Source organism: Grus americana, chromosome 21, assembly GCF_028858705.1.
Source record: "Grus americana isolate bGruAme1 chromosome 21, bGruAme1.mat, whole genome shotgun sequence".
NCBI lineage: Eukaryota > Metazoa > Chordata > Aves > Gruiformes > Gruidae > Grus > Grus americana.
The window spans coordinates 5083709-5111625 of record NC_072872.1 but is presented as its reverse complement, the minus strand read 5'-3'; the positions used below and the strand labels follow the sequence as shown (position 1 = coordinate 5111625).

The 27917-nt window shown below is 39.3% G+C and overlaps 1 protein-coding gene across 5 annotated transcripts in view; it reads right to left on the bottom strand.

The window, feature by feature from the left end:
• The window catches only part of RERE (arginine-glutamic acid dipeptide repeats), a 251426-nt gene that overhangs the window by 138910 nt on the left and 84599 nt on the right, over window positions 1–27917 (bottom strand). For all 5 annotated transcript variants that reach the window (XM_054849562.1, XM_054849563.1, XM_054849565.1 and 2 more), the window contains exon 3: window positions 14898–14968. In XM_054849562.1, coding sequence (XP_054705537.1) covers window positions 14898–14968 — 71 coding nt within the window. The remainder of the gene's footprint in view (window positions 1–14897; window positions 14969–27917) is intronic.

The following is a 27917-nucleotide window of genomic DNA, read 5'->3' as shown; positions in this document are numbered from 1 at the left end:
GCAGTGATAATCACGAAAACTGACATTTCAGAACATACAGCGGTTGCCCAATGTCAATCACATTATCAAGTGCTTCGTAGTAAAGAGGAACAATGGCTGATCTTTATGGATAAAGGCAATTGCTGCCTGCTTGAGCAGCAGCGCACAACAGAAAGGAAAGAAATACTTGCAAGGGAAGCTACCCATTACTGAAGATGAACACGCGTGTGAGTCAATCTTCAATGTCCCCAAATCCTGAAATCTTAAGGAACTAGGGAAGAGAGAGTCCAACCAACCCAATATGGGGCAGGGAAGGAGGAACAGAGATTTCTGATTACACTCACATCTCTACCCAGATTCAGGTGAAGAGATTTCTCTACCAAGACTGCCAACATTACAGACACTTGTCACCTCCCACCTTCGACTGTGAACTGCTGTTCTACAGCACTTTAGGACAAAATTTTTAGTTAGGCAGTCTCAGTGATGTTTTCCATAGCTGAACTTGCACTACAACTCAATTGCATTTTCTCCAATATAGCTGGAAAAATCAAATATGTCTATTTTACATATTACGCATCATTCTTTTCTGTCCATGTTTTATTTTTAAGCATCCAGATAGGACTTGTAAGCTTACAAGATGCTTGTGCATCTAAGCTGCCCTTAACCATACCTACAGCACAGCTATTAGGACGGTTTCACAGCTGTAACAACCCAACTCCCCGCTGAAGTCATGGCCAGTGCAGATATCATTTTGGGTGGCCGGTGGTGGGATGCTTATTGTGTCCTACACCTCCACGTGCTACACTGAGCATTTTATTTTCACAAGAGCATTATCACTACCTCGAAGAGCACCATGAAGCACAGCAGTGAGGTTGCCCTTTCCCAGCCAAAGGCAAGCGAACGGTGAGATGGGAGACACTAAAATTTAGTGACCACAGTGACATTTCACATTCCTTAAGGAAAACCATTTTGAAAGCGGGAAAACAAATTTCTTTAAAGAATTATCTTCACCAGCTTACGAAGCATAACAATGTATCTTTGGAGACTTAGCACAGACATAAGAAATCTGACAGTGCTCAAGTACCCCCAAATGACCAGAGAGAAAATTTCAACTTCAATAATCCTAAAGGTCAGAAGCATTATTAAACATGACAGATGCCCTCACTATTCAACACTAGAGGACATACCTAAATTTATTCTAACTCCATTTTCTCTTGCTACATGTAAAGCAGCTAATGTACCATTTAATATTTTTTTTTTCCTGGAAGCTAGAAATAACAATCTTTTTCTCCATATTTTCAATTTGACACTTGCTGATTTATTTAGCAGTCAATTACCTCTGCACCAGGTGTAGGAAACAGCTAGGTTTCCTTTGGGTAAGTAGAAGAAAACAAGACAGTAGAAAGGAAAAAAAAAATAAAGGCAAAAGGTGCTGAAGACTATGTTACCATGACAAAGGGCCTAACAAAACTAAAAAGAGGGGCAAGTCAAATACACAGAGGGATGTTAATAATTCTATGGTTCCTGTATTTACAATCAAGCCACTGTTATTAAACATGTTCTCATGTACAAATTATTAGTCACACATGTCCCTCTTAATAAGGCAGTATGGGAAAAGCAATTCAGATTATACTCCACGACCACGAGTGGTATATTCTTTTTTTTTTTTTTTCCCCCGTTTGCATCCCTGGCTCAGTCGGTGGGGAGGATGGGGCGGAGTGTTGTTAATGGAATTTGTATCAGTTCTGCTTCCTGCTTTCCTTTTTATAAAATTCGGAAAAATAACACAATAGCAATTTTGCAAAACGAGCATGGGATTTCACAGTCAGTCCTGTTTTTGTCCTCCTGCAATTCTCAGAATTCCCTTTTCTGTTTTATACAAAAGTTGGCTCTCAAAATCAAACAGCTTTACAATGAATGGGAGCAAATTTCTGATTTAAAACAAGCTGACAAGCATCATCAGCTCATATTAAAGCACTGTCCGCCATGTTATCTCTTTTGGAGCGTATATATTACGTGGTGCGCACACAGACAAGCGTCTCGCCACCGGCAGCAGCGCAGGACATTCGAACAGCTCTGCTGTTAGAGGAAGGGCTTCAGCAGCTTCTCGCGGGAGCCAGTGAAAGAGCTCACAGAGCCTTTGTTGGGGGTGAATCCTCAGTAGCCTCCAGACAGGCTTGCCTTTCTCACGGGGCAAGCAGCCAGCGATGACAATTCCAATTGCTGGCCTTCTGAACGCCAAGTGGTGCAAAAGCAAACAGGGTAATTGCACAGGAAAAGAAAAAAAACACACACACGAAAATGGATTATTCTGTGGGTTGGTTTGTTTGGGGGTTTTGGGGGGTTTGGTGGTTGGGTTTTTTTCAGATGTAGCCCCTAAGTTGTAAGGTCTGGATTTCAATCGTAAATATCCAGGCCATATGGAAGGGAATGGAGGAAGAGGTGGAGTTGAACACTAAAATACATACATATAGTCTTAACTTCCAGTTGTTTAATCCTTATTCTTAACAATGCTACCGTCTGTTTTAAACCCCCAAATACGAATATTCTCTTTCACCCCAAAAGACAATGATGCAATTGTGACATAACATTGTGGCTCTGTATAGATTAATTTAGTTGCATTGGTGCATTACACTATCAAAGCTACTCAGAAAAACAAACCCAGAACCCCCACAAACACGCTAAACATCCTTTACTTGACAAAATAATGCCACTGATGAAACTACAGATCTCTGCCAGCATCAACCGGGTCTGAACGCAGCATCTCTAACGCAGCCCCGTACGCTTTGGGAATGCAAGATATGCTGGTTTAGCTACTTCAGAATGGATGGCTTCTGCTCCTGCCTTCAGAAGATATACAACAAAATAAAAAGAATGTTGCTATATTTTTCAACCAAGTTCAGTGAATCTCCAATACCCATAAATCCAGAGCAGCCCTATTCCTCTTCAATTCTGAACTCTCATCTGAAAGATTTCAATTACCTTGCTAATTTAACACCCCAAAAGCAAGCAAATCAACTCAGCACTTAAAGAACAATCTGTTACTACAAAAAGAATATTTTTTTTTACATGTACGTGCCAAGACCAAACCCTACAGTGTACTGCAGCTTAATATCTGTGTGAAAATTCAAAGTGTCACCTAGGCAAAAGTAACAAGAAAAACAGAGTGGCATTGTAAAAAGGAAAGGAATTATCAAAATGGATTCATATGCATCTGGAATGATTTTAATACAAAATGCCCAGCAAAACTCCCCGCGCTGCTGACAAATCACCAGCTGAGGTAAATCCTAGATAATGAAACATTGTAAGAAAGGCTCTATTTAATAATTTAGCCCCTGTCAAGGAGTTTGTATTGATTCTTGTTTTCAGCACAGAGAGAGAATGTTATCTTCAGCCTTACGGCTCAATGACAGCATCAGTGAATTTAATCACTGTGCAGCTCCTGCCATGCAATCCTTAAACTGTCACCTCTGATTCTTCATCATTCCTTGCTACTTTGAACAAAGCCCCCTATACCCACATTTTCATACTAATCTCCCGCCCCACATGTGCCCCACTGTAATCACAGCAGCATTTCAATCTGCTTCACATTAGACATAAAAGCCAATCTCATTTGCAGACTAAATTTTTTATTTTAAATAATTCAGCACTCCTTCAAACGTCTCATTCGTCTATCTCTTATTAGCAAGTCTGCTCCGTACCTTAATAGCAAACTTAGCCATGCTGAAGGCAGGATTGAGCAATCACAGGACAGCAGTTCTAGCACAGGTTTCGAGTAGAAAGAAAATCTTTCAGCCTTTTCTTGGCTGTAGGAGGAGAGATGAATCTGGAGAAGGAAGAATCTATATTAATCAGCATTTTTTCCACACCAGAAAGGAAAGGTCACACTGCCTCATAACTGGCCAGGAAAAATTAGCCACAAATTAATTCAGCTGCAGTTCAGGAACAGAACATCAATTCACCTACAAACAGAACGAGGCTTTTAAATACATAAATGCTTGTGGCTACAGAAACCTCACCCAGACATTTGCATTCAAAAACCCTAGCTCCTGTAAAAGTGCAGAGAATAACAGATGTAACTTTAACATGTTTGCTAAAAATGCAAGGCCATATGCAGGAAGAACGCGAAGGAGAGGAAGCATATACTGCATAATTTAGAAAAACATATTTCTTTTAATTTTTCCTCTTTATTCCAGGTGAGATGCAATACTTTCCATTTTATAATCCTTTGGATCACAGTAAAGTGATCCCACAGGCCCACACAGACAAGGTCATCATACACAGATTTTCTATTACAGGGCACTAGCGGCATTTCACAACTGTCTTTTTATGCACTTCTGCCTTTCCATCCAGACTATAAATTGTTACAAGGCCCTGGGGCAATCCAGCTGTATACTCCATTCAAATCAGGCTTCAAGGAGAAAGCACCACAGTCAAGATGCTTCAATCAAGTAAACATACAGGCACAAAGGGCAACTGCATCGCAATTAATAATGTTTTCTTTTGGATGGCAAATTCACCATTTTTCTCTTTTTAAGTTTCTCTGATGCTCAGATTCAAAGTGTAGCCCATTAGCTTTTTAAATGTGACATCAAATTAAGTCAAAATATCATAAATCAGAACCATGCTGCTGAAATCCATTTGCTGGTTGGGTTCTGTCTTTCTCTGGAAAAAAGAAAAACCTTAAAAAGGAAATTTGGACTTACTTATCAAACACCGGAAATTCATACCGAGAAGGGTTTAACGACAAGATTAGAGGGCAGATTTGCAAGATGTATTATGTTGGTATAAATTAGCTTGTATCATGGTCAGAGATGTCCTGTTATTACCAGCAGCTACGTGTTTCTTTTGGCTGTCAGCTATCGCCCTTCGGTTTTGTTGTTGTTGATCTTGTTCACTTTACTTCTCACTTCACCTCTACTTGTTATTTCAGAGGAAAAGCATATAAACTTCTCAGACAATAGTTCCACTTTCTTTCTCCTTTTTGATGTGTCTTTTTTTCCCTGGCAACTTAGAAGTTAAGTTGGAATTGCCGTGGTTTCTGTAAGTTAATCGGAACTTTATATTCAATATACTCATAAGCGTAATGTTCTACAACTAGCTACAATTTCAGATCAGTATGTTCTTCCTTGGGATGGAAGTTAAAACTTAGGCTTGTTTTAGTTAGAAACAAAGCACAAGTTTTTTCTCCCAAAACACTAATATTCAGGTATCTTTACTACTGATTTCTGCATACAGATAAACGTATTTCCAATATCCACAGCTCTTTACTACTTCTGATATTTAAATTGAGACCAGTAATCAAAGCTGGATACGCATGGTTTTAGATGCGTTACATAATTAACATTCATATTTGGAATGCAATTACTACTGTTGCATCATATATTTAAGCCAACAGCTGATTATTTAATGTGAGGAGAAAAGCTTTATTGGGATAAAACAACCTTGTAACCAACACTGCAGGCTTTTTTTTTTTTTTGCTCACAACCCACTAAAGCAGCTGCTACTTCTCCTGAGGAACAGTTCGCACCACTATAAAAATCCAGAGCTTGGTACAAAGCATCCACGTCTATGCTCCCCTGCACAGAGGTGGAAACGTTTGCTTAAATTCTACTGAACTTAAAAGAATATTTCTGTTTGATTTCTCACTCTCATCATGTCACAGAGCTCTCCCTAAAGCTGGTTTAATTTATGTAATTGGGGGTGTGTGCGCGTGTATCTGTTATAAAATGGTTACCTAACCCGGTGTCATGGGTAAGTTCACATTATCATTAATGATCTTCACAAAGGACGGTGCTTGGCCAGTAACAGATGGCGCCTGGCCACAACGCTAGGTGTTCAGCAGAAAGGCACTTAGGAAAAACAGGCAGCAGGGTGATTCTCCGCTTTCTAACAGCATCGGTTTCCATACCAAATAAATTATGTCCTTGAGAATTTCTAGAACGCCCCGTCATGTCCCTCTGGTAGGCCCCCCGAACACAAATGGCAAATTATTCAAGGTAGGCAGTCTTACGTACATATCCCCACGTATCAGTTCCGCACTCTGCCTAGGTATTCCACGCTAGTCATAAGCTATTAGCTAGCATTATATTCTGCCTCCCTCCTTTCCAGCCTGCAGGACTGAAAGAAGCTTTCGTCCAGTTCACTGGGGTCCTACGCAGAAGAGCATCAAAAGCTATCTCAATGACCACTCTGCATGCGTATTAACCAAATTTCTGTATATTAATTGGATTGTCTCGTACAAGTCAGTCATCTAAGTTTTAATCATGTATTTTCATCATCTGGAAGTAATCAAAATCAACATTTTAATTAAGATAAAGAGAATGGACTGAATTTTAGGACTTGTTAACCATTAACAAAGAGATAAAGAGAAACTTCGCTGTTTATAATACACTGATTGTAACAAAGAATCTGTCAAGGTTTAAACTACAATAGAAAAACATGAGGTACCATTACTTAGTAAAAACCTATAGCTGTATAGCTATCCGCAGTCTGATGAGAATCCAAATCTGTTTCTTCAAATGGTCTGATCCAAAAAGAAATTCAGGGAGAATTTCCTTTTTCAAAACATAGCCTTCAATTTAAAAAAAAAAAAAAAAAAAAAAAGAAAAAACAGGGAGGTGGGGAGGCAGAAATAGAGGCCTCGATGGAATGAAGCAGCAAAAAGTAAAGGTGCATGAAAGAAACAGGATTGGCTGAGCAGATCCTTAGAGCTATTTCCTCAAGGAAGTCCAGATCCTACTCTTCTGCCAGAAACTCAGAACAAGGAGATCAAAGTGATTTTGGCCAGGTTTAATTTATTCTTAGAAGAGCTTAGACTTCAGAGACCGCAATAACAGGATAAGTAACTGAAGTCAGGCTTATTTCTGAAGGACTACATGAAATGAGTGAAGATAGTATCAATTCTAGATAATTAGCATTTGGGGGGGATGAAGCAACATTTGAATCCCAGCTACTTATTTCAGAACTATTAAAGTTCAAAACTTTAGGTCTGGAGACAATTCACTCCTCACCGCCAATTAAAATAGGACTCAGTCATGATTATTGTGCTGTGCACGCTTTGATCACTGTATTTGCAGCACCACAGAATATTTAAGAAATACTTTGTGAAGTCTGTAGATTTTGAAGATTGACTCATCCTAAATTAAAGCGAACAAAAAGTATGCTTCCGTAACTTTGTGATGACTAGAAAATTTGAATTTATGACAGCAGTATGCTGCTGTTGAAACAGCTGCGTTGTTAGAAACGCAGTGGTACTATTGCAGAATTAAGTTAAAAAGCAGCAAACTGATGTACAGGAGACACCTCTTGATGTAAACAACCCTAACAGTTTCTCACGGAAAGAAAAACTAATCAGAAAAACCTATGTGGGAAAGATAAAAAACACACACCTAAGCATTAACTGCTTCCATTTTATTGACTTGTCCATGTAATTTAAACCCCAAGCTGTGAGACTGTCCTAAACCAAAAAAATCAACAGTAAACGAACCCTGCATTAAATGATAATGGCTCCCAGTTTTACTACTCTATTTCCTCCTCATAGCTGTTCAACAGTGAAGTTATGTCCATGCAGTATTAAGCCACATTATTATGCCCTTTTACAGGCTTTAGCCACATATTCCAGCTTCCCAATTATATTTTGCTGGGTTTTATTTAAAAAAAAAAAATATTTTTAACGTAACTGACATTGTAAGATGGATAACACAGGCTTGAAATAGATGGGTGAAAGCGTTTACCAGGGACCAAAACACAGTTAGAAAAGTTGTTCTAAAGCTAATCATAACTTTGCATAATGCAGATTTACAGAAGACCACTTAAACCCAACCGCCTGGTCAGCTGCCCTGATGTGCTCCTGCTTGGAAGGAGGGAGAGCATATCCTACAAAGTAAGGGAGAGCTAATATTTAGTACCACCAATGAAAACAGGAGCTGATAACCAATAAAAACCATGTAAGGCAATAAACCAAAACCAGATTTAAGCATTGCTTCACCACAGTTTGTTCCTAATCAAAGTCCTTAAGGATAATCTGGTCTCGAATCCTGAAAGAGGATAGCATTAATCCAGAGCAAAATGAATTAGCACTAAAAAGAGGTTAAAAAAAATGTTCCAGGTCACAAACAGCATAAAATAACCCAATCAGGAGGAAAAAACCCCCAAACCCTAGTAAATTGTTTTTGTTGCGGTTTTTTGTTCGTTTTTGAAAGTACAGACAACTATCTCATACTCTTCTGATAGGCCAAGGCAATTTCGGTTTTAAAATGTATTAAGTTCAATAATTCAAAACTGGTGGAGCGAAGCGAACAAGGAAAGCATTTCTGGCACACTACACCCTCTTGCATTACCCACCACCCCATCGTTTCCTTTAAGGGGATGAAAAAGAAGCTGTACTTGTAACAGTCAATGTTTGCAAGTACAGCAAATGTTTCCGTATTTGAGGGTAAAACCAAAACAGACTTCCAAAGAACTTGCTCCTCAATGTTCTGCAAAATTCCCAACAAAAACCGAGCCATCATAAGTAACTAACAAAATAGCATGAGAGCTACTGAAACATTACTCTGTATTTTTATATCTTCAATACATCACTGCAGAACAGAATTGCTGCCTTGAGAGAACACCAGAAGCGCTGGATAAGAACGGGTACCCTTAGGGATCCCGCTCGGACAAGAGGGCATCTTGTTTTTCTAGTGGGGAGAAACGCAGGTGCAACAAAAACACACTGCTCCGTTACAAAGAAAACTATGGCTCACTTTAAGCACCATGCATCTTTTTTGCTTTGGAGAACATGTCTGCTCTTGTGCCATGTAATTTTTATTTAAACAACTTGGCTCTGTAGGCATCCGGGGAAAAAAAAATATCCATTTCTAAGCCAGACAAGGTTCACGGGAAGCATTTTCCGTTCCTATCTTTCAGTTCTTTTCCACCAATTCCTGCTGTTTCCCTTCAACAAAAATGAGTTACCTAACCAGGTTACTATCTACTGTTGCAGAAATCAAGCTTTCTAGTAAAAAAAATATAATGTTAAGCTCAGGTTTACAAATGAAAATGCACACATTCTTAGCACCTGAGAGTTCTGTTGTCATCAGTGGACAACACCCGTAACTAAATATATACCTGAGTATTTCCAGGGAGAAACTTAAATTACATTGCAATCACTGTTATCTTAATAAAAGCTAAATTAAAAATTAAGAAGTCTACTATACCAGATGTCTTCATTAATAAAAAAGTTAGCATACAAATACTATTTGGAAACCTAAACCTGTAATTTTTTTTAATCCAGCAGCTCTATTATTGCTCTGTATTAGATCTGTGCATCTCTGGAATTTAATAGATCTCTGCACAGAGGAAGCTTTGCCAACTAGATCTGGTTCAGATCAGGCTACAGTGGGTTTGGCAGCATTTTTTTTTTTTTTTTTTTGCCTTTAAAGAACAGTCAGCAACATTACCTTTATGCTAAATTCTGCTGAATGCCTGAAGATTGATGGTATTCCTACCAAATACCTCACAAACACAGTCGATACGGGTTGTCAAAGGACTACCAAGTGCCAGTAGAAAGATCACTGTGCCTCTCTATCAAAGATAGATACTGGTAATCAATTCTACAGAGTTAAGCAAACAGAAGGAACGCAGAGAGAGAGCCTGACAAAATTAGTGCCGTAACTAAAATTTACTGTTAATTTAGCAAACCCCAGTTAGTGGCCACTGGAGAAACTGCAGCAAAACTCTTCATTATGCGAGGGCAAAATAGATTAGAAGGCAAAAGCTGAAAAATACGATCTGTTAAAAAACAGAACATTTCTAATGATATAAGGAAGCATCTGATTCAATAGAAATTGGACCAACACTGCACTTCTAATATGTTGAAAGAGAGAGAAAAAAAATATCTGCATGTTCTCCCTGCTATCCTTTCCCTCATCCATCCTGAAATCTTACCAATTTTTGAACCTAAAAGGCTCCTACACCAGGCAGCTGGTTTTTGAACCCGCATGCAGCCAGCAGCTGAAATCTGTGAGTGAGTTTTCATTCACTCCCAGCTTCTGCATACCATCCCTCTGCTTTTTTAAGCAAAATTCAGGCAGAAGTTGTTTTTCACATAAATTGTTATTTTGTGGCAAGGAAAAGTAATAGCAAATGCAGCTGCACTTGCTGTGGCATCTTCCACTGAAAAAAAGAGACACAAAAATTTCCTGGAAGACATACAATAGGTTTTCCCTGCTGTACCTTTCATGTCATACATCCTGAACAAAAAAGTGAATTTGACTCGTTTCTTAAAAATTCACCATTAGAATGAGTTGCAGCTACGCAGTAATTCTAAAACCAGAACACTATGTTGTAGCAAAACATCAGGGAACTTAAGCTGCCACAAGCTACAGAAGTATCTTCCATTCACATGTACCATACCCCCACCAATAAAAAAATCCCCTCCTCCTATCTGTACAAACTCAAGTTTAAAAGACAAGCAACCTAGGCACAAGGTTATCAGAGCAGGCAATACACTTGGAAACTCCTGGTTTTGTTCCTCTGGCTGTTGAGTACTCATCAACCGATTTCAGTGGAAGATGTGAATGCTCCGTAGGTCTGCAAGCAATCCTGCTGAAATTACTCAACATGACCATTCACAGTAAGCCAAAAGATTTCCCAAACCTGGTCTAAGCCTCCAAAAGCACAAGACAAATCTGAACTCAAAGCAGAAGTGAGCAGCAAAGCGTTAGGACCAAAGCTCTAACACCACGAGTTTAGCTGAACACAAAACGACAAGGCAGCAGACCCTTTTAAAAGCCCTTCCTACATTAGGAGTTCACACGCTCACAATCTGCAAGGGACTCCACTGCAATCTTTGTGCTTTTAAGCCATAAATAGCTTTTAAACAAAGGAAAGAATATGCCTGGCTGCTTTCTCACTAAGAATATTCTGCACATGTATCATTAGTGAGAAAAGTGAAACTTGTTATAGCTCCCCAACAAATGGAAGTTACCACTTGTAATCACAGTTATGGCAGAAAGGAAAGTTGATAAGCATTCATATTTAAGACTGATAAGTTTGTTTCATCATCTCCAAACTTTACTGTACACCTTTGTGTACCAAAACTTAAAGGAAAAACCCACCAAAACCAAACAAAAAACCCCCCCACCAAACAAAACCCTACCAGAACCACATACATCAGAGATAGAGGCCAGGCAGGAATCGTTAGATTAACACAGTTCCCCCTAAGTATCATAGAGAATTAAGCATAACAGAAACTATGAGGTTCAACCAGGAATTGAGGAGGCATTTTCCTTCTCAAAGTCTGAAGCACATTACACCAAGCAGATGCTAAATAGCGAGTTTGAACTAGAGATGGTTTTCCAGACTCCTGACTAGCACACTACAGAGCAGAAAAGGACAAGCAATAAAGGAACAGGTGAAGTCCCTTCTGTCATCATCTTTATTCCCTAGCAGTGTTCCAGGAGGCTCCCACAGGTCTCAAACCAATGCTTTTCCAAAGCAGTTTCTCAGGAATAGTCAGTGTGTTTATTAAAAGCATGCCAAGAAGTTGGCACAGCAGAGCACTACTCCTATGGTACCTCTGATGCTGGTCTTACTTAGCTCTCTCCCCAAGACCATATGAGACTATCGACACGTTACTGGAAGTGATTTTGAAAGATGTTATTAAACTTACAGTGAAACCTGTGTTGTGGAGGTACTGAAGCAATGGCAGACCAGAAAGGACATGACAATTACTTAAAGCGCTATTACTACTGTTGACAGTTTCCCTCAGACACAACACACCACAGTGAATCATATTTTACTTCTCAATTCCAAAGTTATTTACATGAATCCCAGAAAGCTTGAAGGAATCCAGTACCACAGAAATAGTAAAGCCAAAGAGGATAAGTGTTACCCATGACAGTTTCTAACATAGTTAAGCTGGATTGAATAAATCACTTAACTTCTTCCCACGTGGCCAGCCTTAATGCACTATTTGATTTTTTGACTCAGGAGGGACACCTAGAAAGCTAGCTATGCTCCTCCAGTCACCCCCATGCTTGGGAACCAAATCTGCCACCCTTCCTCCCAACTTCGGCTTGTCCTAATACAAGAACTAACACAACTCACAAAGGGAATGACCAATCCCCGCAGCATCACAGCTCTGCTTCACGTGAAGCAACACAGCAACAAAACACTGGATGGCAACCGAGACAGATTACAAAGAAATTAGCAGTAAGTAAAGCTTCATCATGAAGATTTTACGGCCATTGGTCAAGTGCAATTGCTCATCAGGAAAAGTAAGAGAGCTGTTCCTCTAGAAGATCTAATTGATCTTAATGTCAAGAGAAACTTGTGATGGAAGTATAAGCTAATGCAACAAAGTATATACCATTTTACCTGCCGTAATTGCTGGAACTGCAAAGAGCGTGTATAGGAAAACAATTACTGGTTTCTCCAAGCCAAAAGTTCTAGACACTAGAATACAAAGCTGCTCTGAAGTTATTTGTCACATCTGCTGCTGGAGTACTACGACTTCATCAAGTTATAAGTAATCTCACCCCATTTTCCACACTGGTATTTGTGAAAGTGAAGCAGGCAAAACATTTCTAACCACAAAGATGCTGTTTCTAATAAGCTTGAGAAACAGGAAAGGGAGTAAAGCCCATTTATAGGGAATACACCACTCTACACGTCAGTATTTGCTTCTACCTTCTTTGCCTCCTGCTCTCTGCCTGTCAAATGAAAGAAGCTTGAACACTAAACTAGAAGAAACTGCCAGACTTCGTAGAACCAGTTTCTAGTTCCACAATAAACATAGTTTTCTATGTAATTATGATACAAGATCTTACTGGAAAAAGCAAGTTAAACTTCAGTTTACTTCAAGAATGAACCTGAACGGTACGCTAGCCTGATCCCCACAATGACCCTCAGTACCTTTTACCCTGCAAGACAGCACACATGTATATCAGACAGCATTTGCTTTGTCATTTTTAACTCTTTTTATTTTTTTTAAATGCAGGCTTACATTCCTTGTTTTTATCAGTAAAACCACCCCATCGCCATCAACTCCTATGCCTGAACTGCACCTGGAACAACATGAAATATAGAGTAAGACTCATACACTCAGCCAAAAAACTTTTAGTTTATGACAACCAACATGATAATGTAATTAATTTAGTAGGCGACATTTCAAAGCTGTTGACTTTAACTTCCCTGCTTCGCTTGAAATATTTAGCTGAAGGCAAAACAAGACTGTTTTCCTGTTGGTATCTTGCACTAGAAAAGAAATCGAATGTCCTTTCCACTGTACATATTTCCTTTCCTCCAACAGTAAAAATCAGTGACAAACACACTGAAGATTCATTTTTGCTAGCATAAACTGCATCGAGGATTTTTTTGGTTTTGTCATTTTTACAAGTTCCTTTTATGTACAATGTCAGTAAGGGGAAAAAAAATCTAACAGAAATGAAAAAACTCAAAGCAGGCAAAATTAAACATAAACCAATTATACTATTTCCATGTGAAAAAAATAGGCAAAATTGCCAGCAACCCTGACATCATAGCCTTTGCACGTTGTCTATCCTTTTGCACAATTTTAAAGGTACTAAAACATACTGCAATATACTTCCCACATAGTTTCGCAAATAGCTTTAATGTGTTGTACAAGACCAACGCTGACAACAGAAGCTTCAGCTTTTGTCATTAATGTCCTGAGCAATTAATGCAACTCAGCAGGAACTTATTGCCCAGAATGGCAACTATCCCATTGTAATTCCAGTCAGACACAAAAGCACCTACCAATGTGCAAGAGTAGTACAACTGTGGCTTAACCTGCTGCTAGAACCTGTTAACTACATATCCAGTAATTCCTTTAAAAAATAAAAAAAGAAAGAAAAAGAAAAAAGGTCAGGGGAGAGAGCGCGCACACTCACAAGTGCCAAGCACTACCATGGCCATCAATACTGATGAAAGTCTACACGTTTTCCTTCACTGTGGTCTCACAAAATAAACTTGTAAGGAGTAAAATGGAAGATTTGAGTAAGAAAGCTTGGAAAAAGAAGATATATTCTGACAGCAGAAGACAATAGGTGATCTATGCCTCTAGACTATACATTGATAAGGACAGTTCATTACACATTCAGAACTTCCATAAACCAACAAAAGCAAGATGATCAGCAGTAACAAGACCCTTTCCAAATATCCTGCTTACACTACCCAAAGCGCTGCAAAGTCCAGAACAAGCATAGGTGGCCCTTATGTCAAACAGGCAACAGCTTCCTGCTCTGCACCGCGTAAGCGGCAAGTGGGTTTCTGTGCAGCTACAGCACACCGGGAAGGAACACGTTTAACCTTTTAAGTGTTCAAACTCAGATAAAAAGGGGCAAACCACAACTCCAACTAATTTGTTCCTGCACAAGTCCCTGACATCTCATTTTTAAATAAAGTGCTAAAGCATTCTTAAATGTTATTTTACATTTTGACAAATAGATATAGACTTGTCATATTAGTCTAGTCTCTCTTTGCATCAGCTGTCAGTCCACCGACCAGCTGAAATACACAGGCTACCACCAGCCAGCCCACATGCTTCCATTTACACCGCTGTGCTATATAAAGCTAGAGGTAGAGGCACAGCCGAATTTAACTTCCCAGGAAAAACTTAACTTTACTGAGCCACAATGTCCCAAAAACACTGAACTCAAAGTTAATATTTCTGTGGATTACAAAACCATATAATGATGTAGACCACAACTGGAACTCTACAGCCCAGTTAACTAAGTCTATACCAAAGACTGATCGCTGTCTTAATAACAAAACAGCTACTATTTCAGAAGCTAAAGATTTACTCAGAAGGAGCAAGGAGCGACAGGAAGAGATACAGACTAAGAAATATTGCCATCTCACTGGAGAATGGGGCAGGGAAAAGGAGGAGGAGATGAGAAAATTTTCCTTACCAGTTTGAAGTCTTGAATGCTGCAGATGAAATACGGAGTGTTCGGCCGGCGACTTTCAATATATACGCAATCTTTAAAAAAAACAAGATTTTAAAATAATGGAAATTAACTTCTGTACCTCCAAGAACATAAAAACAGGGTAAATTAAAAAACAGCTTAAGCTTACAAAGAGCCACCATTTCATTTGCATAACATGTAATTTATTTTGAGTGTGATCTAAAAATAGAAACTAGATGCTTTACGATAAGGGAATTAACTGCATAAAAATTAACTTTGATTTGAATAGACATTTTGCTAAAACAACAAAAGGAAGCCATATAAGACCATTCAGAATTTAGCTAATAAAAATGACCAGGTCACAACCTACGAACCAGATCAAAATAAGACAGGAAATTAATCAGATCTTTTGTGGGTAGCTTGCTATTAAGAACCTAGCACTAATATATTTTCTCTCTTCTAATTGTGAAGAAAACCAAGGCAACCAATCATAGATGAAAAGCAAATTAATTTACCTCAGGGAAGGACTGGGCTTTCTTAAATTACATTTGACATGACAGAAAGTGAGTAATTATTTTTGTTTGCTTTTGACAACTGGACTCTACAAGGTTGCTGTAAAATAAAGTCTGCTGTATTAAACAGACTTGGCAATACCCACAACAAAAGCAGTGCCTCAGAATAAAGTTACAGCAAGGATGGGAAAGTAGTGCCTGATTAATGATAATGACCTTAGAAATCAGAAAATTCACACACAGCTTGCTAGAAAGCAAAGATGCTACTCTCAAAGCCAAATATTTAAAGGACTGTCATTGTGTCCTCCTTTTATATTCAGATAGGTAACTGCTATTCAAAAGACAGAAGACACAAAGAACACAAGCTATTCTATGAATGATTCTCCACAGACCTATTTATATTTCTAGAGAAAAATTCCAAAGTCTTAGAGTTTTATAAGATACATTTCAAAACACAACTAATACCCTGCTTCACATCTCGTAAAATCTAAAAGTTGCTCAAGACGAACATTTCCTAGTTCTTATGCTCCACCAAGAGCATTCCTAAGGATGCATTATAATTGTTTATAGCAATAAAACATCCTCCTCCTGAAAGAAAAACCCCTTCATTCATCATTTGAAACCCAACCTGTACTCAAGAATTCTCTCACCACTGAGAATTAACTCAAAGATTAAAAGAAAGAAACTTAGCAGCCATTTAGCAGGAATACCTTATGACTATCAAAAGTGCAGAAAGTCTTAGTAGGTCTATCAACCAAGCTGGAAAAAGGCCAGGCATTTCAAATCTATAGCACTTCAACAATATATGCCAGAATTACACGGCCGTGCATCTGATTTTCAATGTGGCAGCAGTACAATATCCTGTTCTAATAAGAGACAGAGGAGTACAGTACACATCTTCACTCAGATAACCCATGTTTTGCCGAGATCAAAGCAACTTTGCTGGCAAACCGAGCTTTAAATGCAGTTAGCACCTTTCCCCAAGTTCTGCACTGCTTGTTGCAATCACGCAGGTCTGGACTTGCTGCTTTTGGTTACAGGCACAGTCATAGCCGGCAACACTACATTACCATATCCTGGGCTGCAGCAAAAGCAGCACGACCAGCGGATTGCGGGAGAGGATTCTCCCCCTCTACTCTGCTCTCGTGACACCCCACACGCAGTACTGCGTCCAGCTCGGGGGTTCCCAACACAAGAAGGACATGGACCTGTCGGAGCAAGTCCAGAGGAGGGCACAAGATGATCAGAGGGCTGGAGCACCTCTGCTATGGAGACAGGCTGAGAGAGTTGGGCTTGTTCAGCCTGGAGAAGAGAAGGCTCCGGGGAGACCTTAGAGCCTCTTCCAGTCCCTGAAGGGGCTCCAGGAAAGCTGGAGAGGGGCTGGTGACAAGGGCAGGGAGTGACAGGCCAAGGGGAATGGCCTGAAGCTGAAGGAGGGGAGATGGAGATGGGATATTAGGAAGGACTTCTTCCCTGTGAGGGTGCTGAGGCCCTGGCACAGGTTGCCCAGAGAAGCTGTGGCTGCCCCTGGCTCCCTGGCAGTGTTCAAGGCCAGGTTGGATGGGGCTTTGGGCAAGCTGGGCTAGTGGAGGGTGTCCCTGCCCATGGCAGGGGGGTGGGACTAGATGGCTTTAAGGTCCCTTCCAACCCAAACAATCCTGTGATTCTATGAAGCATCAAAGTCAGGCAGGTCACCTTGACTTTTGCAGAAGTAGTCTTCTAAAGAAACTCTTTAAATGACAAGCACAGCTCACTGTGGTCTACATCCCCAGAGAATATGAAAGCTAGCAAACAGCTAAAAGCAATCACTTCAACTGTCACCAAAACTTTGCTGCAAGAACTCAAGTATCGGGGGCTTTTTAAAACGGAACTAGGAAAAGGTTACTTAGACCCTCCTCTTTGGAACAAAATCCATTTAGCACAAATACTACCTAGTTGTGAATAGATTAGACAATTCCTTGAAGTAAAAAACTAAATCCATGGAGCACAATTCACAGAACACATCGCCTACTCAGGAGCATCTCAACCACATGCAGGAAAGTATGAACTGCAGACTAAGTGACAGCAACAGCGCACAACGGGCGGTCTGGAATGTAGACTTTACCAGAGAGCATCTGCATCCTCTCAAATGCTTATGCCTTGTAAGACACAAGGAGTCACTTCCTGCAGGTTTATCACATAACTATAGTAACCATCTGAAGTAAAGCCTGTAAATCCAAGTGTCACATTTCTACCTGCAACGCTATTTGTAAAACGGGCTGCTTTACCACCCCCTTCTCCATCCATCACAAACTGCACTGTTAATCACTTTGCCACAGCATTTCATAAAGTCAAATGAGCTTGATGAAACAGATTTCTTTAAGTTGACAATCTATTGCTTATTTTACACTAAGAGGCAGAGACACAGGAAAATAATCTGGATTAATCTGCAATCATAATTTTATTAGCACCAGTGAAGCTCCCCTCCAAGCATACAGAAGCAACGTTGGTTATAGCAGAGTTGTGTCCACATTCCCACTAGAAGACACACAAATGTAACTCACAGCTCCAGTGTTCTGAACCAGAACTTCGCAAGCAAGTTTGAAACCAAACAGTTCTCCTGATTTATTTTCCTATTAACTGTAAGTTAACACACAAATTTAACTGAAATCCTTGAGAATTTCTGTTACTGTAATAAGTTTTGATCATTCATTACAAAAGCATCCATAGAAGTAGCACTGAAATGAATTCATTACTTCTCAGGCCACAAATTTCAAAAGCCTTTTTTACATGAGAAGCACCACTTACTGACCTTCCCTATGCTTGCTGTCCGTTACAGCTCCGTATGAGTCTTAGCTTCTTTTGAGAACTTCTGTGCAGCTCTTTTTAGCACAAAAATGTCAACAAAATTGAGAATTCCGCTTCAATACAGCTAGCATCTCTTTATGAGGTGTCCACCTGATGTAAACTTAACCCTAACTAAATTGAGAGATAATAATAATGAGAAGAAGGATAATGGAATCAACTAAGGAATGAAACAATCAACACTAGAAAGGCAGGTGTTTTATGCTATAAGCATTAAATAAAGGTTTAGAGCAAAGAATTTTAAAGCAAAGTAAAAGGAAATTGTGAGAAAAGAGTTCACTCACATACTGGATTTATTATTATTCTTTAATACCACTCTAGCATTAGAGCAAAGAAGGAGACATGGTCAGGAGTACAATCTTTCCAAAATGCTAGTGCTAATCAAGTACTTACTTAATAAAGTGATTTGTCATAATGATGATGATGGCATGACAGGAAAACTATGCTAAATAGCAAGGCTACACAGGTATCTAAGTAGTATCAGGTTGAAGTTTTCTGCTATGTACTTTCACCATCTATAAAGTGACAAACCAAATGCCTTGCACTTGGAGTCTCAAGAGAAACAGAAGTTTCATGGATGTAAAATGCACCAAAATCTTGGGGTTTTTTTCTTTTTTAGTAAGAAAATAATGACAAACAGTTTTCTATAACAATTTCCAGTATCTCTGTAGAATCAAGAAGAATTATGTCCATTCATTTCAAGTACGACTTGCCTTTTCCAAACGACCGATTTCAAATTGTGTATCTCCTAGCTAGGATAGCAGCAGCTGTTGCAACAGCATGCATATGTACATTTTAAAAGCTGGAAATAGTATATATATAATCAACCATCAACACCAGAAGAACAGTAATCTATTTGACTTGTAATTCACACTTATATAGCACTTTTCATCCAAAATCCTGAAAATCCCACAGCAACTATTAAGCCAAGGAGGTAAGGATCTGATCTCTCTCACACCAAACGCATCCTTTTCACCTCCTTGCGTTGACAGAGTATGATTTAATCCAGTTTATTCAGAAGCTATAGCAATTTAACCGTATCAAAGTATTCCTGCACCGTTTTGTTATCCCAGACCTCCCTGGCTAATCATTCCATTCAGACAGCCCTCTACTCGCTCAAACCAACCGTGCAGTATCCCAGGCATTTAGTCCATTTACATGACGTTCCACCACTCATTTGCATTAAGTTTTTCAGGATTCACTGGGGAATACGTATAAAAAGCTACACGATTTCAGATACAGGAGACACCACAATTTCCAAGATTTTTTTCTTAATATCTCAGTTTCACAAGCCTCATTTTCAGAGAGCTATCAGGCAGCACACAGAATAAACAGCTAAGCATCCCTCTGAAATGGCTGACACAAAAGCAAGAATCTGGCATCTACTGTGGATAAAGCAAACATGTTGACTCACTACTACGCTGCATTTAAGGCAGGCACTGCTGGCTGCCTGACAAGATTTAAAACAAAGATGACATGCAGTTAAGATGTCTCCAAAGCAATAGAGGCCATACGGATAAGAAAACAAGTTAATCCAGGTGCATGAATGCTAGAAACTGGAAAAATGCCAAAAGGAGAACATTCATGGATGTGTTCACATTAGCCACTCAAAACTCACCATAAAGAGCAATTACTTTCATTTACCAGAAATCCAAAATGCAAATCTATTATTTTGAAGAACAGCTTTGATGTGGACCCAAGCAAAAAAAAATTGTGTATCATTTTTCTAATGCAACAAACCTGCGTAGATAAGACTTATGCCTATGAAAAATACAGAATAGCCCCTCCTTATTCTTAGCACATCAGAATGTGCGACTGCACCCCTTTTTCCACTGATCGCATAACTTTTGGAACATTTTTACCTCTATATGGCTGCAGAGAACTTCTGCATAGACTTTGCCAGCTTCAGTCAATTCTCATCACTATTGCTCAGGCTGCTTTGTGCCCAAGCATCTATTGCCATTTTGTGACCACTACCAAAGATCACCCATTTGTCATAAGGAAACAGGTAAAAAAATTTAAACTCACAAAATAAAGATGCTCCTCACACAGACAAGTTTACTTGTTTCTCAATTCTTTTACTGATCAGCAGGTTTATATAAATTGAGTGACATGTACTCTCTTCACACTACATGGAAGTCTGAAGCCTGAGGCTGTTTGTCAGCCTAAAATACAATGAACCCATATGCACTTTCCCTTCAGACACTTGAAAGAAATTCTGGTCAGTTATTTCAACATCTATTTTTCTTGAAAGGAACTCGCAACAGAGGTATGTTTCAGACATCTATTTGCTCCTGCAATATTAATATTCATTCCTATTAACCTTAGCATTCAACCCTTCCCACTCAAAGTCCAACCAAAAAAAAAAAAAAATCGAACTGACACTAAATTTCCTAATTTAAACATGTCATCAGTTGAAGGGCTCAGTGTCATGTCCACTGAAGTTGCTCTACGGTGATACACAATTCCCAGCCCCCTGATTTTCAAAGAAATACTACCCAATATTCAAAATGTTACTCATCTCACTACATGGAATTACGGACTGCGTGGCCCATAATTGTAATTAAGCCACAGCACTTGACATCTACTCATCCAAGCTGAGTTAGTCACTAGTTCGCCCTCTCTAAGAGTACTATATCAGACAGCGGGCTTGGTTGCAGCTACCGACATTTGGCAGCTTGAGGGCAACACACGTTTGCACAGAAACCCTGACAAGGTAAATTCCCTACAAAACAAAACAATTCAGAAGGCCAAATACAAACACCACTACACTGGCTCCACATCCAGCACTTGCTCCTCACTCTTCTACGACAATCTTTCTCCAAACACCATTTGACTAAAACCCAGTCTCACAAGAGGCCGTGGCTTAAACATTCACAAATTAATCCCACTATGCATACTGCATCACCATTATGCTTTCACTTACCTTCTCCCTGTTCCCCCCCCCCTTTTTTTTTTAACTTGCAAGGTATTGATAACCTTAAATTATTTTTCTTAGCCTCTATTCTGTCCACCTCCAAACCCTTCACGTCTCCGTCTCTTCCCAGTCATTTTTTCTTTTCTAGTCCTTATTACGGTTGCATCAACAACCACATTCCGTGTTGGCTGCTCTGTCGTCTGCAAAGATCCCTTGAAAATTGAACTTAAGGACGTGTTTTGTTAGGCAAGGCTCGTGACCCCCTTTACAGACAGAATCATACCACTAATAGAAAATGAAAGGAGATGCCTGATTATCTACATTGACTCAGTGAAAAAAAAAAATCAGCAAAACAAAGAAATTACTGTAAAGTAAGCTACAGGATGAAATATAACTAGCAAAAATTGTTGCTCTGAACATCCTTACACACTTACCAAAGTATAAGTTAATTGCTTTTACTGAAAGACAGTCATCCTCACATCATCCTGCATTTATTAGTAAGTAAGAGCAAGCACGAAGCAAATAACCACACAGGAAGCGGCTGTGCTATGAATTCACACCCTGGCCTTCTCCACAGCAAGATAACATCCATGCGTCAACTTCCAAGGGCCACCTCAGACAAGTTAACCATCTGATCTGTTACACCACAGAGTCTACCGGTGACAAATCAGCAAACTCTCCAACAGAAAAAAAAAAGGAAAAAAGAAAAAAGGGCTTTCCATAAACTTTGCCACTACAATGGCAAAATAGAATAAAGAAATCTTAAAGTTCCCTGCACAGCTAGTGGGATTCACTGCCAGTCTGCAAACATGAGTGCATTTGCTTACTTTCCTATTTTGTGTAAAACGTCCCACTGGAGATGAAGTATTTCTACGACACATGGTACAGAGTCATTATGCCTTTGGGCTTGTGATATTCACCAGATGTGCCCTAGTTCTGAAGGGTTACATTAATACTCCCACACTAAAAGCTGCTTTTAAAATTAGAGCTTCAATACATGGACTTAAAGATCTTCTGGAAAAAAATCCAACCACCTCACTTTGCTGAACACATGAACCTTTATCAGCTTAAATGCCGCAGTTTATGTAGCAACCATCTTCACAATTAGAATCCTTTTACGCTTTAGCTAATGAGACAATGCTTGCACCATCCAAGAAACAAAGCCTTAAGCTCTCTGCACAGTACCACACTTCCACAAGAAAGATATTCCTTGAAAGCCATTGGCAAGGAATTATCTACAAACTTCCCCCATCACCTTCCTATCTGAACAGTCTCAAGCTCAGACTTCACAGCGTAGCTGTAAGCAGAGTTCTAATATAGACACGTTTCCCAGTTTTGACATCCCAGTATCTTACTGGATTACACATTCTTTCCTCTCATTTTGCTTTCCTTCAGATGTTCTGTTAGAGTTCAAGGTTCTGAAACGATATGCCAGATGTGTAAAAAACCACTCCTAACAATTTAGGTACAACTTGGGAGAGCTCGTTGGAAAACAAGTTTGAATAGTTCATGCATCAACTCTTACATTGGCACAAACAACCAGATGAAACATCAGGCTCACGCAATCTGTAGGAACACACGTTCAACCATTCGATCGGTGAGCTGAAAACCATGCTTCAGGTATGCTTACCCCTGCAGCATACATATACCTTCCTGGTCCACACCCGCCACTTCTAACTTACTAAGGAGATAGACAGCACTCATCCCAACGCTCTCATGAAGAACACAGTTTCAGTTGCACCACAGTAGAAATTTGTATGATGAATGTGAGAAACTGTAAAAGAAACAGTGTCTAGGCAAGCCCTGTGAAACGTGTTTGTTTCATCAGAACCACTGTGGATTTAAAAAAAATATAAAAATAAGAAATCCAACTATTTATCAAGATGGACCCAAATTCTTTGGGAGACAGAATTTTATTTATAGACTTTACAATCATACTGTGCTTGTTTTGGCTGGGATAGAGTTAACTTTCTTCATAGTAGTTGGTATAGGGCTATGATTTGGATCTGTGTTGAAAACAGTGCTGATAACACAGGGGTGTTTTTGTTATTGCTCAGCAGTGCTTACACAGCCTCAGGGGCTTTCCTGCTCCTCACGCCACCCACCAGCGAGTAGGCTGGGGGTGCACAAGGAGTTGGAAGGGGACACGGCTGGGACAGCTGACCCCAATGACCAAAGGGATATTCCATACCATATGACATCATGCTCAGCCTATAAAGCTGGGGGGAGAAGGAGGAAGGGGGAGGACATTTGGAGTGATGGCGTTTGCGTTCCCAAGTGACCGTTATGCATGATGGAGCCCTGCTTTCTGGGAGATGGCTGAACGCCTGCCTGTGATGAGAAGTGGGGAATTAATTCCTTGATTTGCTTTGCTTGCGTGGCTTTTGCTTTACCTATTAAACCATCCTTACCTCAACCTACGAGTTTTCTCACTTTTCTGATTCTCTCCTCTACCCTGCTGGGGGGTAGCAAGCGAGCAGCTGTGGGGTGCTTAGCTGCTGGCTGGGGTTAAACACCACACACATATAGATAGATAGATAGGTGTATATATATAGCTATATATATAAGGACTTGAGAGGGAAGGAGACACTCTTATGTATGCACATGTGCGTGTGTGTATATATCCTGAATACAAGTTGTGGGATAGGCAAATAAAGGCTATTTACATCCCAGAATTAAAAGATACTTACATTCCTCCATCCTGGTGTCTAAAATTAAAAGGCTTAGTTGTCCTAGTGCCCCCTGCCAACCAGTGAAGAAGCATGATCAGGCAATTCTGAACTGTTCTCCAGAAATACCTCTGCCCAAGCAAAAACGAGTGGTAACCCCAAACAGCAGGGCTCTCTGTTTCAGTGTCTCAGGTACTCAAATGCCACAATCCTTTACCACCACCACCACCACCCAGAACAGTTACATACAATTAGGAGCACGATATTAGCAGTTACAGATCATCAATAATGAAGCAGTACCTTCTAAAGGATCAGAAAAAAAAATATTTGCAACATTCAATGAATTCTAAATGGTAAAATCTGAATTTTCCTGTATTCTAAATATAGGAAAATTACCAAACCCTTGAAAACAAAGGTCAATAATGGAAACAGATCTCTAACTACAGCAATACATTTGGCATGATGGTTTAGTAACAAACATAGAAACACAGAGAGGAATGCATTGGGAATGACAAACACATGGTTTTAACCAGAAAAATATTACTACTGACAGGTAGGGAGCTATACAGTTGCCTCTTCCCCCCATATGGCTGACAACAAACAAATTGCTAGTCTGATCTTTTAGTGTCACTTCCTGCTGAGCACATTTCAAGCAACACTGCTGGCTCCTTGTCAGAAAACAATGTGCTAGAGCCCTGTTCTGCAATAAATGGTTCAACCAATTTACTGTGTTCATTTGAAACTCGCAGGAGTATTCCCGATGCCCGGACTATAGTTCTTATTTGGCAAATGATTTTATTATAAACTGGTATCATAGCGAAACCATTTTCTTTAAGGGGTTTTGCTGCTGTTTAATGGACTGTCAGTATAATTTAGATTTCATCTATTTAAACTCATTCAAGCCTGGCTCCTGATTGTACAATAAATGGAACATATTTCTATTCAACAAAATTAATGACAGCTAATTGTAGTCTGCAGTTCCCAATTCTATAAAAGCAACTGTTCTGCAGTTCAGGCACCCAGCTACATGATTTCCCACACCAATTATTTTTCTGCACTTTTCATGCATGTCCACAACACTATACAGTCCTTCTTGCAAAATGCATCCAGACGTACTTTGCTAATGATTTTGATACAAACCAAACGTTTTCTTACAGAAAGTAACGTTACCCAAAAACGTCACAGTGAAAGAAAAGACATTGTAGATGCTCAGCCACTAACCCAAGCTAGGGTATCCCTTCTGTCTTTGACTAGTTTTTCCATTAAATACATGAAAAGGGAGGAGGGGAATAAGAGTATAGGCCACTAAAAAAATTAAATAACCAGGTAGTCTAAGTAGTCCTTTAGCAACAGATAAGCTTTACTGCACGCATGTCATTTAATACAGTCTTTTCTGATCTTTTAAGGTCACAGCAAACTTTTGCTAGAGGTGCAACATTCGCTCCAAATGCTTCTCACTGATATTTTACAAATGCCTACTTAGCCACCTGTCTCTCAAACCTGAACTGGATGCATTTCAATAGCTCTTCATACACACCCGTTTCTCAAGTACTGTGGAAGACACAAAAGACAAGCAGCACCACAAGTGTACCACATCACTACATTACCTCACTTTTTTAGATATCTTTAATTTTTTTTCTATTAAAAAATCCTTAATGTGCAAATTACAACGCTCTCGAACAATGGCTACAGATAATTTCTCCGATACCTTAAATGCAAGCATTAATAATGAGCCTTAAGAAACCAACAGAAGAAGTTGTCACAGTCTACGTGAAGTGAACTGAACAATCTCCACAATATCTTTGAGTAGTGCATGCAATTGGCCAATACGCACAAAATCCTGAAGAGATTAAGGGAACACGATTCTGATTCACTCAAGATACAGAATCTTTCTTCTCATATGCTTTCCATTCACTTGCTTTTCCTGAGTTTTGGTAATGAGTCAATAGCAACATTAGAAGAAATCAACAGCATACAGTTGGCCTATGAAGCTGTACTTAACGTGAGAACTGGCATCTTTACATGGCTTTGTGTTAAAGTTCTTCTATTGAACCATGCGTAATTATAACTCTGTGCTCTAGTAGGCAAAACAAGCACACCAAGAGGATTTGGAAAAGAAAACACTTCTATTCCCAAGCCCACCACAAACACCAAATGGGTGCTTAACTTCTCTCCCTTAGCTATCCTTTTGATAATTAAAGTGCAACACACTACAATACCTCATCAAAATATGGATGGGCTTTATTTGTGCAGCCCTCAACTAGAAAAAAAAATTACAGCCATTACTATTTCCCTAGTAATTGGCCCATCATTTCATCTTCCCGATTAGACAAATGGATAGAGTAACCCATTTTATAAGTTGTTGGTGCAGCCCTGAACAGAAACACATGCTCCGAAGGGGAAACTAAATGCGTCGCTTGGGTGAGGATGATTTTCACAGAAAACTGTATTTCAAATACTGCAGTCTGTTGCCTCAAAGCCTGCTGCGATGCAAATACAGACACTCCTGTCAAGTAAGCTTATGTGATATTCTCCCTATTGTCAAACCTTATGTTCGCCTACCTGCAAATACCTAACAGCATTTAAAAAATATCTGTATTAAAAAAAAATCAATATGTATTTTCTGAAACAAAAAATATTTTCCTATTGTTTCAATTTGTAAATAGCTCCAAGATGCTTTTTTATACAGAACAGATTAGCACAGCAGCTGTAACACTGATCTTACAGCAGAACTGTATTTACTTCGTTTCAACACTGGTATTGTTACCTTTTATTCTTCATTATAAAGCATGATGATCATGCTCACATGCTAGTCAGCTGCTTAAAAAAAAGAAATGCCCATTTCAGGAAGAAAAAAAAATGCTTTCCTCACTATTAAGAGGAGTACAATCACCACAGTAAAGATACAAATATAAATTTTCAAGCCAAAGAAAAATAAATATAGGTTTACATTTAGGTATATTTCTTTCCTAAATAACATGAACAAAAAAAAGTCTTAAATCTATGTACGCTTTCATGTACATCTAGCCACTCCCTTTACAGAAGGGTTTCTGATCCTTTTTTGCTTTAAATATCTTTATTGCTTTTGGTAAAAGCATACATAACACATTTTGGACATTAAAAAAGACGACTAGATAGATCCATTCTTCCTGCCAATGCTGAAACAAAGCAAAAATATTTCCATTTGTAGCTCAATTTACTTGAGATGCTTTAGACCAACAGATGCTCTGCTACCAGATACTGTTTATACAAAACTCTTTAGGACAAAAGGAAAGCCAGATAGGTTGCCCAAAATTTATATTATTACAGAAAAGAATAATTCAATGGTCAGTTAGAAGATACCCGGTTAGACATAAATACCTTACCAGTGTGGCCCATCGAACAATAATGTGAAAATTGAGATAACTTAAAGGAGAATTTATTTTCATCAATCCTCAAGTTGTATTTACCCTCTTCCATTTCCTATTCCACTTGGAAACCATAAAAAAACCAAACAGTCTCACTTTAAGATGCTGTGTTCACTTAGCCTGCTTCAACACAGCACTGAGTGTCAAACCTGTAGAGAAGCATCTCCCTCACCGACGAACTTTCTCCTCAATCCCCTGATGAATACTTTTAAAAGATATTTTCACAAACCCTGCATTCCAAAATGAAGCAGCAAAGGTTAGTCCCAGGATCAAAACTGTGACAGATTAAATTTCACTCCTTCCCTCCCCCAATTTATCAGAAAAATCTCCAGATAACAGTTAACACAATCTTCTGGCATAAAGCAAACTGAGCTACATGGGAAACCGCAGCATCATTCCCAGTACAGAAGCTAAAATGAGAATTTAGTTCACTGCGTACAGAGGTGTTGCCCTTGTCATTGGCCAAATGCTCCTTTATCTAATGGTCGATGAAAGACGTGGCAACTTCCACAGAGTAAAAGAAAAAGGGCTGGCAGATTCATGCACTAGAAGTTCAAACTATTTTAATTGAAATAAATTGAGGACGGGCCGTGAACAATTACTGCGGCTAGAAACTCCATTTTCACTCCTTGAGAACCATTATTTCAAGGAATTCCTGCCCCTTAGTCCAATTT